Source organism: Oscarella lobularis, chromosome 9 (assembly GCF_947507565.1).
Source record: "Oscarella lobularis chromosome 9, ooOscLobu1.1, whole genome shotgun sequence".
In the NCBI taxonomy this organism is placed as follows: Eukaryota; Metazoa; Porifera; class Homoscleromorpha; order Homosclerophorida; family Oscarellidae; genus Oscarella; species Oscarella lobularis.
In genome coordinates, this window is record NC_089183.1 from 2,377,832 (window position 1) to 2,390,995 (window position 13,164).

At 45.9% G+C, this 13,164-nt stretch overlaps 2 protein-coding genes and 1 non-coding gene across 3 annotated transcripts; 1 reads left to right on the forward strand and 2 right to left on the reverse strand.

The window, feature by feature from the left end:
- Positions 1-3,899: 3,899 nt before the first annotated feature.
- On the forward strand, positions 3,900-8,164 carry LOC136190933 (uncharacterized). The gene is made up of 24 exons (XM_065979236.1): positions 3,900-4,019; positions 4,068-4,201; positions 4,256-4,422; positions 4,471-4,580; positions 4,632-4,690; positions 4,740-4,830; positions 4,887-5,009; positions 5,067-5,324; positions 5,379-5,523; positions 5,581-5,734; positions 5,796-5,877; positions 5,932-6,026; positions 6,073-6,155; positions 6,219-6,271; positions 6,326-6,548; positions 6,608-6,651; positions 6,713-6,886; positions 6,941-7,026; positions 7,084-7,153; positions 7,204-7,338; positions 7,393-7,593; positions 7,641-7,716; positions 7,766-7,839; positions 7,895-8,164. The coding sequence occupies exons 1-24, from the start codon at positions 3,906-3,908 to the stop codon at positions 7,991-7,993; spliced, it is 2,850 nt and encodes a 949-aa protein (XP_065835308.1). The 5' UTR covers positions 3,900-3,905; the 3' UTR covers positions 7,994-8,164.
- Positions 8,165-8,589: 425 nt separating this feature from the next.
- Positions 8,590-9,975, reverse strand: LOC136191433 (chromaffin granule amine transporter-like). The gene has a single exon (XM_065979757.1). The coding sequence runs from the start codon at positions 9,973-9,975 to the stop codon at positions 8,590-8,592; it is 1,386 nt and encodes a 461-aa protein (XP_065835829.1).
- Positions 9,976-10,688: 713 nt separating this feature from the next.
- LOC136191675 (5S ribosomal RNA) lies at positions 10,689-10,807 on the reverse strand. The gene has a single exon (XR_010670906.1). It is a non-coding gene; the product is annotated as a 5S ribosomal RNA (ribosomal RNA).
- Between the last annotated feature and the right edge of the window lie 2,357 nt (positions 10,808-13,164).

Here is a 13,164-nt window from a genome sequence, read left to right on the forward strand (position 1 = left end):
CGCTCCTGGTGGAGTCCGCGTTTGCTGTTCCATAGAGAAAAATTGAGAGAGAGAATTTCGCAGTGATGAGTAGCTGATCGCGCGCTGGCAGCCTGACGACTGACTCCTACGCTGCCAGCGCGCGCCTTACCTAGTGTCCCCCCCCGATAGCCCGGATATCAACCGCGTCTAACTGGGTGGGGGTTAGACTTCACTTAGTCAGAGATTGATCTCTGGGTTAGTAGCCCTGCAGCACTGCAGGCCGGCAGAAACGCGCCTCGTCGTTTTTTACTCGCGCTAGATTTCGTGTGTGTTTCCTTTGTGGTGCGAGTCTTCGAAACTGTCGATTAGAGATCCGATCAAATGGTCTTTTTCTGTTGTTTGGGCAACGATATATATCGCGGATCTTCCGCGATCCGGACTACGCATGCATATGCATTCGCGATCCGCTCGACTATTTCTTCGACGAGAAAACAAAACTGCCATACATTTTCAATGGAGCGGGACACTTATTATATAATTTGTTTAATTATTTAATTGTTTAAGTTGCAAGTGCTCAGTTGTATATCCATTAAATTTTGTTTTATTGTTTTCAATTGGGTCGTATTATAGCTGCACCTACTCCTAGCTGCCTAAATTTTCCCACTATACCTAAATTGACTTGCCGGTGTGATCCAGACTTTTAGTCACGATACTTCGCCGCATTGTTAGTCGACTGCATGTCTGACAAGCGCGCGTTCTAAAATTAACCGTTACCTTAGAGGAATATTTTACGATGACTTTTTTTTTCAATAGGAGGAAGTTACGTTCGGCCAAAAATTGGAATAACAATTCCACCAAAAACCACTCTATAGGAATTCGAAGTTTGCCGTTGCAATGCGCATGAGCCGTGCATATATAAGCAAATTTGACTTCGGAAATTTTGCACGGCGAAATTACACCAGAACAGTTGAAGTCCTAAAATCAATTAATACGCTACTTTTTGTTACTACATGCAGGTACTGTACTAGTAGAAAGAATGCTTAACGCCAAGAAGTTTGCAAATATGGCAGGTTGCCATCTTACGGGCGAGAACCGTTTATCTATGGTCTAACTTTAGTCTGGAATTCCGCCCCTTTTCACCACGTCTATGATCGTTAGCTTGAATGCGGAAGAAGGAAGGAACGCGGTAAAGGAGAAACGTGTTAGTGGGCCGGCGTTTGCAACGTTAGCCTCTGATTGGGCAGCTACCAGGTAATCGAAAGAGGAGGGACTTCAGACTACATAACAGAGCGATGTGAGCTTGCGCAAAGATTTGAGTTGATTTAATTAAGAAGACGCTAGGTAATGTATGGCGCTACAACAGTGTCAAGATATTTCGGGATTCGGAATCGAGATTCGGAATCGGGATTCGAAATCGGGATTCGGGATCGGGATTCAGGGTTTGGGATCGGGATTAATTAGGGGTTCGCAAAACATCTATTCTACATCGTGCAACTGTACTTCTGTCAAGAAAGGAACGAGCGAGAAAAAAGAAGACCAACGCCCAAAGACCCTTCACCGAAGTGCGCGTGGCAATGAACGCTCCCAAAAATCGACACCTCTCGATCACGCACTAATACGCTGCTACATGCATGAACACGTTAGTTTCCCAAGTCCCGAATCCGAATCACGATAACGAATGACGATTCCCAATCACGTTTTCGCACGTCGTAAGCGGGGCGTCATGGATGTGACTCACTCACTTAGAGCTTTATTTTTTAGGCGATTGGTCCGTAGATAAGCTAGAGCTGTCCGCACTGAAAGTAGAGCGCTCTTATTGGACAATTTACTGAGAGAGGTGCCACGCGCACTCCCGCAACGGTTGCGAGGGCGGAGATAGTCTTTAGGCTCCCCTAAGGAAAGCAGGCGTCTTCTTCAGTTAACGTACGCTCGCCTTTTAGGCAATGAAGCTCTTTCTCGGACGAAATTCGGCGTCTCTGAAGTGCCTTATTGTCGCAAAGGCAACCGAATCTTCCGTAGATGTGACTCTCTCAAAGTAATTCGCGAGGAAGCTGTGCGAGACCTTGATTTGAAACTTCTTTTAGATACGCGTTTCGACATTCCTTTTCTGGGCGACGTCGAGGTAAGTTTCGATCTGCAGCGTACTTTACTTTCTAGACAGCCGTTTCAGCTTCCCGTACTGAAAGAGAAGCCCGGTTCGTTTGTAATCGAAGCGAATTCCGCGTGCGCGGTCCTGTGGCGCCTTTCCGGTCGAGTAACAGAAAAAAAGAGACGAATGGTGGATAGAAGCGGCGGAAAAGATTCTAGAGGTAAGCAAGGACTCAGAGCGTGTTTGTAATGACGTCAGAAAACATTTAAAGAATGACGACGACTCAAAGGATTTTCTCAGCAATTTTAACAAAAGCCTCAAAAATAGACGTCAAGTGAGATTGTCTTTTTGCTAAATGCGCGCAAAATATGACGTCACGTAGGAGAAAATGTTCTCATTGGCCGATCTGATCGTTCTTGGATTTGTTTACGATGTCGTCAGAAATAAAACTTTTTTTACCTTTTTAATTGCTTTTAATTAAATGTCTTTTATATTAGACGAATTCTCCAAATTCCCTCATTTCCACGCCTGGTGGAAAAAGCTGACGGGAAGTTCTCAAATTCGGGCGGCCATAAGCCAATGGGCTTCCGTACGTTTCAGTTAATTATACACTATATACATGGCGTCCACAGAAACGCTAGAACCATTAACACGCACCGCTTGCTCGTTTCCCTTAATTCTAAGTTCCCACAAAGGTACGATGTACTTCTACGGCAACTTTGAATCACGTACAGGCTGATGAAACCGCGGCGAACATTGGACTAAAGGCGCGTCGATTTTACCAAAACCCAAATCCAGAAAACATCCAATGTAAGAGAGCGGCGTCTCTTACTCTTTTAGAGTACTGAACAATTTTTTTTCTCCATTCAGCTTGCCTTCGGCGGGCGAGCGTAACGTTCTCATAACGAGCGCACTGCCTTACGTCAACAACATACCCCACCTCGGCAACGTCATCGGCTGCGTTCTGAGCGCCGACGTCTTCTCGCGCTATTCGCGTCTCCGCGGCTACAACGTCATCTACGTTTGCGGAAGCGACGAATACGGAACGGCGACGGAAACCAAGGCAAAGGGGCGCATCGCTGAAACTAATGATTTTTCATGCAATTATTTCTCTCTTAGGCGTTGGAAGAGGGAATGACTCCTCGCGAGATTTGCGACAAATACAATGCCTTGCATAAGGAGATCTACGAATGGTTCAATATCGATTTTGACATTTTTGGCCGTACGACGACGAGTCAGCAAACGGAGTTAAAAAATTTGGCTTTTGACCAGCGTGGAAAAGACTCCCTTTTTGTCTTTTTATTAGAATCACTCAGGACATTTTTTGGAAGTTGTATCGTCGCGGATATTTGAGTAAAGACAAAGTCGAGCAATTGCACTGCGAGAAATGCAATCGGTTAATCAATTAATTAATTCATGTGATTTGCTAAAGAATAATCGGTTTGTAGATTTTTGGCCGATCGTTTCGCCGTTTTTCTTCGTGATCTTGCTGCATGAAGCTTGCCATCAAATTTAACTTAAGTTTGATTTCTGTCGTGTAGTTGTTGTCTGATATGTGTGTTATCTTTATTGCACTCGCTAGTTTAATTAAAAGCACGTGTGCGGGGAATGTGCTTTTCAGCAGGGACTCGTCGTGATACAGATCATTGGGCATCCGAGAAACAAAAGGACTACCTGAATGCTGTTAGTCGAATAACGGTCTCAGGTTGGGCAGAGCGGAGCGGCTATTTCTCAGTCTATCGATGGCGTAGAGAACGGCGGCTAGGATGCCGAGTAGCACGACTAGAAAGAAGAGTTGTATATCCCTGGGAGGGAGCCGCAAGAGGGTGTCCCTGTAGAGCGCGCTAAACTAAACATGTACTCCCTACTCTCCCTACTCGTTCTTGCCATAACTACGACTGTTGTGGAGGCGAAACCAAGCGGAGTGGTTTGGTATCAGAAGGAAGAGCACTTACTGGCAGCTAAAGAAGCAAGTAGCATCAGCGCCGCATTTCATGCTCGACTATTCTCTCTCCAGGTTCGACGCTACGTCTACGACACGACTGGTCAGTGGCTTGACTTGCATGACCAAACTACAGATCTCGCCGACCTATTGGAAGTGCAAGACAACGCCGTCGTTCTGCACGAACGCGATTCGGCTCTTATCGAAAGGCACGCCCACGCCCTGCAGAAGACTCTCACGTCATTTATAATATGATCTGATAGATTTTCTCTGGGATCGAAGACAGTGATTCGCGAACAGAGCTATTTCCTGACGACTACTCATCACCACGGATTGACTCAATTGTTCGCTATTGGCGGCGATTCGACAGGCGTTTTATATGCAGCCTACGCTATCGCAGAAAAATTTGGCGTTCGCTTCAGACTTTACGGTAAAGCGTTAAATGAAAGTCCAGTTTGAGACAGCATCGTTTATTTAGGTGATATCATACCGGAGAGGACAATGATGGAAGAATTCCATCTTCCTGTTGCAGACGAATTTGCTGAGCCGGCTTTTGAGATACGCGGACTTCAGCCTTTTCATGCTTATGTACTAGTTGTGGGTTATGTGTAATTTTTGCCTAATGTTTTAATTAATTAGCCTGAGGGTCCGGATTGGTGGGAGGAGTCTGAATACAAAGCAATTACGACACAAATCAGGTGAAACACTTTTTGACGCACATAATTGCTAATTTTATGCAATCTAAAGCAAGCAGAAAATGAATTTCATTGGACTTCACACCTATCCTCACAGTCCTGGATCAAACGTTGGAGAGCCAACAGTATGGGTGGGGCTTAAGGTATGAGAACAAACTAAACTTTCAGCCAGTTTACTGCTACTATTATCTACGTTTAGGAAGACGTGAATGACGATGGAACTGTCAAACGAAGCTATACGACATCGTACGCCAGTAGTCTGCGACATCAATGGGGAATCATTCCTATGGCAACAGGAAATTATTCCTATGGGGCGAGCCAAGTAATAAGATCGCCTGCGTATTTATTTATTTATATATTTTGTTTCAAACGTATATAGATTTTTGACAAGGACTGCTACGGAAGTTCGGTTCAGCTTGGAAATTGTCCTTTTCCCACGACGCCAAAGGGCAACAATGCCGTCTTCGACGAGACCGGTCTCTTGCTGAAGCACTCCTTTGAACACGCCCACGCCGTCGGCGTCAAAACGTGCGTTGGAACTGAAACTCCACTTACAATTCCTCAGCCGCCGTCAATTGCACCTCTGAACTTGTACTACAGCAAAACTAGGCAAGACCATTTTTTGACTACGACTCAAGTAAATGATCTCTAGTTTAATGTCTACTTCACATATAGTGTTCATTGCCTGTAGTGTGCAGAATGTGAAGGCTTGTATGAGTTCGTAGGGGTTGAAGGCTTCGTTCACACCGAGTCGTCTCCAGGATCAATTCCTTTGAATACTTATTACAATGAACAGCTTCTGGACAGCGTGCTTAGTCTCAAACCTCCCGGTGAAGGTACAGCGTACGAGGATTTTAAAATCCTCTTCTTTCGTATAAGCGCTCTTTCCTCAGGTTACGTCTTTATTCGCATTGAAGGCTACGCCCCGGCGAATTCGTCCTCGCCCCCTGGAAATTTCTCGACGCTGATGATGTACTACAACGCTCAGATTCACGATCATTTGAGCGTTTCGACGGCCAAAGGGGAATCGTACGCAAAGTCTCATGGGTCAGAGCTTTTCGAAAAAGCATAAGGTGTTAATTTTGTACTGAGATTTTTTTTGGTTTAGATACACGTTGGTCAGTTCTGTAGCTCGTGTCATATCAGCTAATGAAACCGTTGTCGCTCCGTCCACGCAAGACTACTACGAGGTTATTGCGTCGCTTATTTCTTTATACGATAAGAGGATAAGTTGCCTTTGCTAGGGAATATTCACACGAATTCAAAAGATGGGAATACCGCTTGACTATTATTGGATATGGTCGCCCGAGGGATGGGAGTGGGGAAAACTGAACTCAACGTATGTGCACAGATAACGCAGTAGTCGATCATTGTTGTATTTCTAGGAATCCGGTGTTCAAAGAAGCGGTGAAGGATTTGACGTCCGCTGGAGCTGCACACGATTCCGTCAACGCATCGTTTCTGCTCGGTTGGCACTTCGACGTTCAGCTCCAAGCGTGTATCTAGCCGATGATTTGTGTCTCTGTTGCAGCTACGAGTGGCTGGGTCATAGGACCACTTCCGGATCGAGCGATATTTGATGAAGTACTTTAAAAACGTTTCTTCTTTTCTATGAATTTATCTAATTTTTTTTCCTAGGTCTTGTCTTTGAAATATTCTGTTATTTCTTCTATCGACATGGACGTCGGTGACACGCCCGTCGATCCGTCGTATGTGAACATCACTAGACACGGCAAGTGGGCCGAACCGTGGATGGAAGACGATCCCGGACTGACGGCTCCGCAGCTGTGGGTCAATCGAACTCTCATGCATATGGAAGACGCGAAGAAATACGGTTGCGAAGGCTTACTCGGACTTCACTGTAAATGCGTCGTTTCTTTTAATATCGATTATGGAAAATGTGACTGCTTATGTATGTAGGGCGTACTATGCAGACTTCACCTCAAATTGCGGCCATGGCTCAGGTATCTTTGCCTTTTTGAATAAAAGTAAAGCGTACTATACGATTCTTCATTTTCAATTAAGAAATCGTGGAATTTGGATCTAACTAGCGAGCAATTCTGGAGCTCGTGGTCTAGGGAGGAGTTCGGCATTTCCGAACCTGCAACTCTGTTCTCGGCTATCGAGAGTTTTAATTTACCAAAGCCAGTGACCTATGGAGGAGGAGGTCCCGGTGCTCTAAAAGGAGATGTGGGTCAGGTATAGCATCTCCGTTTTCTTGCATAGAAAAGCTACGCTGATAACCCGTTGCAGTGTTCTTGGGGTCCTAAGTATGATTTTGTTGACACGTTGGCGTCAATGAAAAGCAAAATCAAACCTAACAGCAGTTACATGACTAGGTAGCATTAGGAGCCAAGTCTCAAACCACGGATCAGATTATCGATTTGTTAATTAAGATTCGAATATTGGCTCAATTCGTTTATGTACATGCGCAGTATTAGTGCAACAGAGTGCGCCTGGGGACAGGTATCCTCTTATTGAAACTTGAAATGTTTCCAAATTTTTTGTCTATTTAGTATAATGAAGCAATTGCAAAAGTGAGCAAGGAAACAGATCCTCCAACTCGTCAAAAAATGGCCGAGGCGTCGGCTTTGCCCCTGCGCGAGCAGCTCGTACAGAATGCCACGCAAATGGTGACTTATCTTCTCCAGGCAAGTTTCGTTACGCTATAGTTTTCTTAATTAAATATTCTCTATCGTTATTAGACCGTTTCTTCTACTGGTGAATTGGGGACGATCATGAACGTTCTTTCTCACAGTCTCATTCACGCTATTGAAGAGCCAGCAGCTCAGCTCGAATCTTACCTTGGCCGTCCATTGAGTGGAAACGCAGTGCCAACCAAAGTTTATAAGGGTTCTACGAAATTGGTCATTCCGACTGTTCGGTCTTTGGTATCGAAAGGAGAGGTACTTGTGAAAGTAGCTCGGCTGCATGTGTTGACGAGACTTTGTAGAATTTCACTGTAAGGGCGTTGGTTTTGTCTTCTCATGCAGTTCAAAACGTTTCTTTGTACTGGCGAAGTTTACCTGGCGAGTCCCATCTTTTATTTTGATATTTTGAATCATTCTCTTTGTATAGGAGAGACAGCGTCGTTTACACCTACTGCATTTACTCATCTATATAGAAACGTTTTTGAAATAGAAATGGCTCCCGTAAGTACTGTATAATCTCTAAAATGATTTTCGTTTGAAGATATATGATGAGTAGATGAATGATTTTGAATACTATGTCATTGCCAATGTTGAAGGGGAAATGCATCAGCACTGGCCGCCAGGCAACTCAACGCAGAGTGTCGTGATAATGTAATGTTTTGAGATCAACGAGTGGTTAAAATTGTGCATTTTATATTTTTTCATTTTTATATGGTCATTCGATTGACATATCACATTACAGATCAGATGTTGTTGCTGTATGCGTGCACGAAAGGATTTTGTAATGAACGAAGCATGACGGGCGCCAGAATTTTTTTTTGATAACTTCTCCAACGACCAGCAATGATCGTGATTGGCGGTAGTGAATCACGTGGCCGTGGGGCGTACAATCATGGATAGTATCAAGGCGACTAGACGCTATTATTTAATTAATTAAGTTGTCACGTTCAGTCTCGACGTCCTCAAGTTCAAACCTAAGCTACCGTTATGAAAACGTCTTGCTTTGGAGGGAGTTCGACAATTACGATCCTGTACGTTGAATTCGACTCAAAACTGTCGCAAAGCACCGAATATTACACGCAAGGACTACGCGTGAACGTGAGGCATCTCTGGGTGAGTGAGAAAGCGGCACGTCACTTGATGACGCTGTAATAACCATGCATCATCGACAACGGCGTGCTCACGTACATCAGTGTCACACACAACCTTCACACCATTCACAAAAAGGCAAATGGGATCAATTGCCTTTTTCTACGCCGAAGATTCTGCACTGCCGGCGAGAAGCTTTGTTTTCTCTGTCGGCTCCACTGCCGCCTCCTCTGCTCCCTCCTCTGCTCCGCCCTTCATACCTCTCAGTAAGACAAGAACAAACGAAGTCGAGAAAATGAAAATGGCTAATCCCCACGCCGCCCAATTAAAATTGACATATTTAGCGACCGTCGTACCGCAAATCGGACTGATAACAAAACTGACCGCAAACACCGTGCTGACAATTGCATACACTCCACCGTAGCTCGTATACGCGTAGCGCTTCTCAACGACAATTCCAAGAACGAGAGACAAAACCAAATCGACGAGAGCAAAGCATAAACCCATGAAAAACAAGGGAATAATCGCATAGTAAAGATTGCGAGAATTCGGCAAGGCGACGAGCGGAAGAAGCGCTAGACACGCGGCGACGACGATCTGGGAGACGAGCGCGTTGAGCCAATAGCAGCGTTCACCAGGTATTCGTCCATAAACGAACGATCCAATCGTGAAGCCGACGGTAAGTGCGAGCAGAATCAATCCGACGTCATACGTCGTCGGAGTCGGTCGACGAAATTTCGCTTTCATCCACAGGGGAAGCAGGGGCTCGATTAAGCCCAACGACGAATACGTTGATACGAGCGATAGGCAGCAAACAGCCACGTAGGGATCGCAGAGCAGACGAAACATCGACGGTCCACTGGACCCATTACTCGTTCTCTCCCCACCACCCCCGGGAGGGGACGATCCCAGTAGCAGAGCAATGAGAGCCGCTCCCAACGAAATGAGACCCGTCATTATAAAGGGCCATTTCCATCCGGCGTCGATTCCGCCCGGTACCGCCGAAAAGGCGCCCCCAAAAGGGTACCCGACGACGAGACCGATGCCGGCGGCGGCGAAGGTGTTGCCCATCGCCTTAGCGCGCGCGTCTTCGTTCGTGTACCATACGGCGACCATCGCGAGACCTGCGGCGAACGCGAAGGCGTCGCCGACGCCCTGAACGCCGCGGGCGACGAAGAGAACGACGTACGTCTTTGTTAGGTCGTGCGAGGCTATTTCTTTTGCGAATGCCGATACGAAGGCGGCGGCGGCGTAGAGAAGAAGACCGCCCACGACGGGGATTTGGTAGCCGTGGCGATCGATGACGAACGCCGCGACGGGATTGGCGACGATCGTCGCGAACGAATTCGCGGCGAGTAGGACGCCGATTTGAATTTCGGTGTCGTTGACGCGAAGGTATTCGGGGACAATGGGAACAATGAACGAGGCGAGGACGCAGGAGAGGAATAGAGAAAGGAAGGCGACGACTTGGACGAGTGGACGAAAGGCGCGAATTCGATCGCGGATGCTGCGAGGACGCTGCTGAGACGTTGCTGTTCCGTATTTCATTACTGCGCATGCGCGTTTGCTCCACCTACTGACGTGCTTGTCAGCTGCGACGTTTCTTTGTTGATTTTGACCGGAAACCATCGGCGGCTTTGTGGTAACGTTTAGTAACAGCTTAATTATAGCACGCGTTTTGCAGACGATTCGTTTTTCCGAGTTCAACAACTTGAATGTTCCGAGTCAACAACGCACGCTTTGTGCAATGTGGGCTTTAAGTTTGCTGCTTTTCAGTAGGCAACGCTTTCATTAGTTTGTCACATGGGCTAGACGCTTGTGCACGTAAAATTGATGGCTGTACGTATTAGTGTAGTCTGAAACTATATTTTAGTCTGTACAGTGTATGGTAGCAAGCCTATAGCCGGTTCGCTTCAGTTTGAGGACGCTGTCACCCCTATCGTAACGCTGTACGGTTGGGTCAATGACAACATCATGGGATTATCATTATTCGGTTCGATCGGCACCTGCTTCATGATCCCATGCAAGCCCAGGTACGACTTTTTTTAATCAGGAATTAGGACATGCTGCAGATTCTGGGCGACGGTCGTCGGACTCAGAGTTAGAGGTGGCTAAGTCGTTGATGACGTTGAATCAGACAAACCATGTTCGCCACTTTCTGCCAATATAGACGACAGACAAAAAATTATTGATACCATGTATTCGTTAGATGTAGCCGAAGAAACATATAAATGAATCGCCAGCTAAAATAAAATTAGAAAAGTCTACAGCACCCGGTGTTCCCAGGCGGTCTCCCATCCAAGTACTATCCGGGCCCTACGTTGCTTAACTTCGGTGATCGGACGAGAACCGGTGCTTTCAACGTGGTATGGCCGTAGACGATAACAAATGCAACCCTAGTCTAGATATACAACCTCATTGACGTTCACAGGATGGAGGCCCCTATGCTCCAGAAATGTTGAATCGCTACGCAAAACCTCTTTTACAGATAACGGTCGCAGATGAGGAACGACATAGACTACCTATACTGCAAAAAGCGAGAGTTAGAACGCGTGCGTGAGAAGATGTTTCGTGTCTCTATGACGCGTAATAGCTTCTGAAAGATCGCGAATGGAGTCGCATGAATCGGCTCTGACCCTTGGATCCCTGAATGTAGACCCGGAATAATTTAATCTCGTAGCTCAAAAGCCCGGATTTAATCGCCACGCGTTCGGACCGATTCGACGTTCTAGCACGCTTTTTGCGTGCCTATTCGACCCTGGAGTTAATCTAAGCGCTTTCTGCACATAGGCAACGCCGTCCGAACTCCAAATTGCGCGTGCTTCAGTAAGTTTTTGGTAGAAATAGTTTGGGGCCCCGGGCTCACTCTTTTTCTCCGCGCAACGGACTCAGGCAAAGACGAAAGCGATTATCAGCAACATTGTGAATGTCTAGAGAAGCTCGTCTCCCTCGCCTCCACCTGCGTTCTTGAAGTAAAAACGAGTTCAATCTTGGAACTCTCGATATATTTTCTCCTTTCCTTTCTCCACGAACGCGTGACGCTGTCGGCCCCCGACGCTGTCACGAGTATCAGTTACAGTATTTCTACATATCTCCAATTCATGAAGTCTCTCTAACCTCGAATGTTCGATCATCCAAGCCACGATAAGCCATCTCTATCTGTGTCTCCATGCACCAAGTTCTATTTTTTCTGCTGGAGTGCCGCGCTTTTTGTAATGAAACACAATGAAGAATACTTAGACGCATTGTACGTGCCACCACAGCAATCTTAATTTGGTTTGGGCGTCTAATTCAACACATAGAAAGAGACTTGTACCTAAAGCTGCACAACGAGATTGCCAGATAAAGAGTCAACTGTTGATTGGTTACTCTTCTTGCACTTGCCAGTTAGATTCTTGTGTGGAGGATACAAAACCTGAAGCAATTAAGTTGCGCACATCAATAGCTGTTTTTTTCATTTCAATGTTTTGCCCTCATGCAGAGAAAAGGTTTGTTGACACCGCGCGCCGTGCACAATCAAATGAACGTAGAAGATTGTGTCAGGACAGAGTCGAGTTCGGGGAGTAGTTGAGTGAACGGGCACTTTTTGCACGTGAGCTAGACACCTGAATCAATTGATTTCTTGCTCTATATCTGTGAGAGAGTTTGAAAATTATTTAGCAGCCTACCAGTTCAGCAAAGATCCCTCAAAGTCTCATAGTAGTTAATTAATTAATAGCCGTACTGTATAGAGTGGCGTAGATCTAGTTTAGACATACACTGGGCGACTTGTGCACCAGTTTTGGAGTGTACACTGAACTGGATATTGCGTCATTGTTCAGGGCTTTAGGCCGCCCTCATTTACATCATGCACTGCATGCCTCCTCTCTAACAGTCAGATGAGTGGTGCATAGTGAGTGTCATACAGTACAGCAAGAAAGACTTCGTTTTTTTCAACATATGCGCTGTACACATGATCAAATGATTGATTATCTAAAAGTTAGTCAAACAGTTCTACCAGGAATCCTAGCCTCGGACCCAGGCCTCCCCCACGAACTTCGTTAGCTCTCCCAGCTAACGAAGTTCGTGGGGGAGGCCTGGGTCCGAGGCTACAGGAATCCATTGATTGATTCCTAACAATTCCCGGATTTAGATCACACTGTTTGGCCAAAGCAACCTTGATCTTATTTAGAGATGACTTATCAACGTGAAAATGTGACAGAAGTTTCACAATGTCGTTAGGAAGACGACTGAAGACATATCGAATCCGTTTCTCAAGTATCCAGCTTTTGCTTGATCCTTCCAACTCTTTGAACGTTTCGTCATTCAGAAGAGAACGAAAACAAGAGTTTCTCCCCACGCAATCCACAGCAGATGCTCTTAGACGAGGCAGCTTATAGAAATCCGCCAAAGCAACTGTGTTCAGGTCGAATTTGCCAAAGCTAAGCAAAGCTTTCTCACATACTCTCTTTATTCCTAACATAAGAAATATATAAACTGTCAATTGATTAGAAACAGTTTACCCTTGCACTTGCCAGTTATATCCGCGTGCGGAGGATACAAAACCAGGAGCAAGTCGCAGCTGCTTTGTCTTTTAGTGTTGCTGTTTTCGTTCTTGCTTCGACGAATTCTGTCTCGGAGAAGAGAGCTCGGAAGAAAGGTGACGCCAGGCTGAGCACTGTTGGTGAACGTGAAAGACCCTGTTCTCCACTATCAGCGTAGCGTCGCTGTTCTGCCACGGTTCATTAGAGTTGGGAA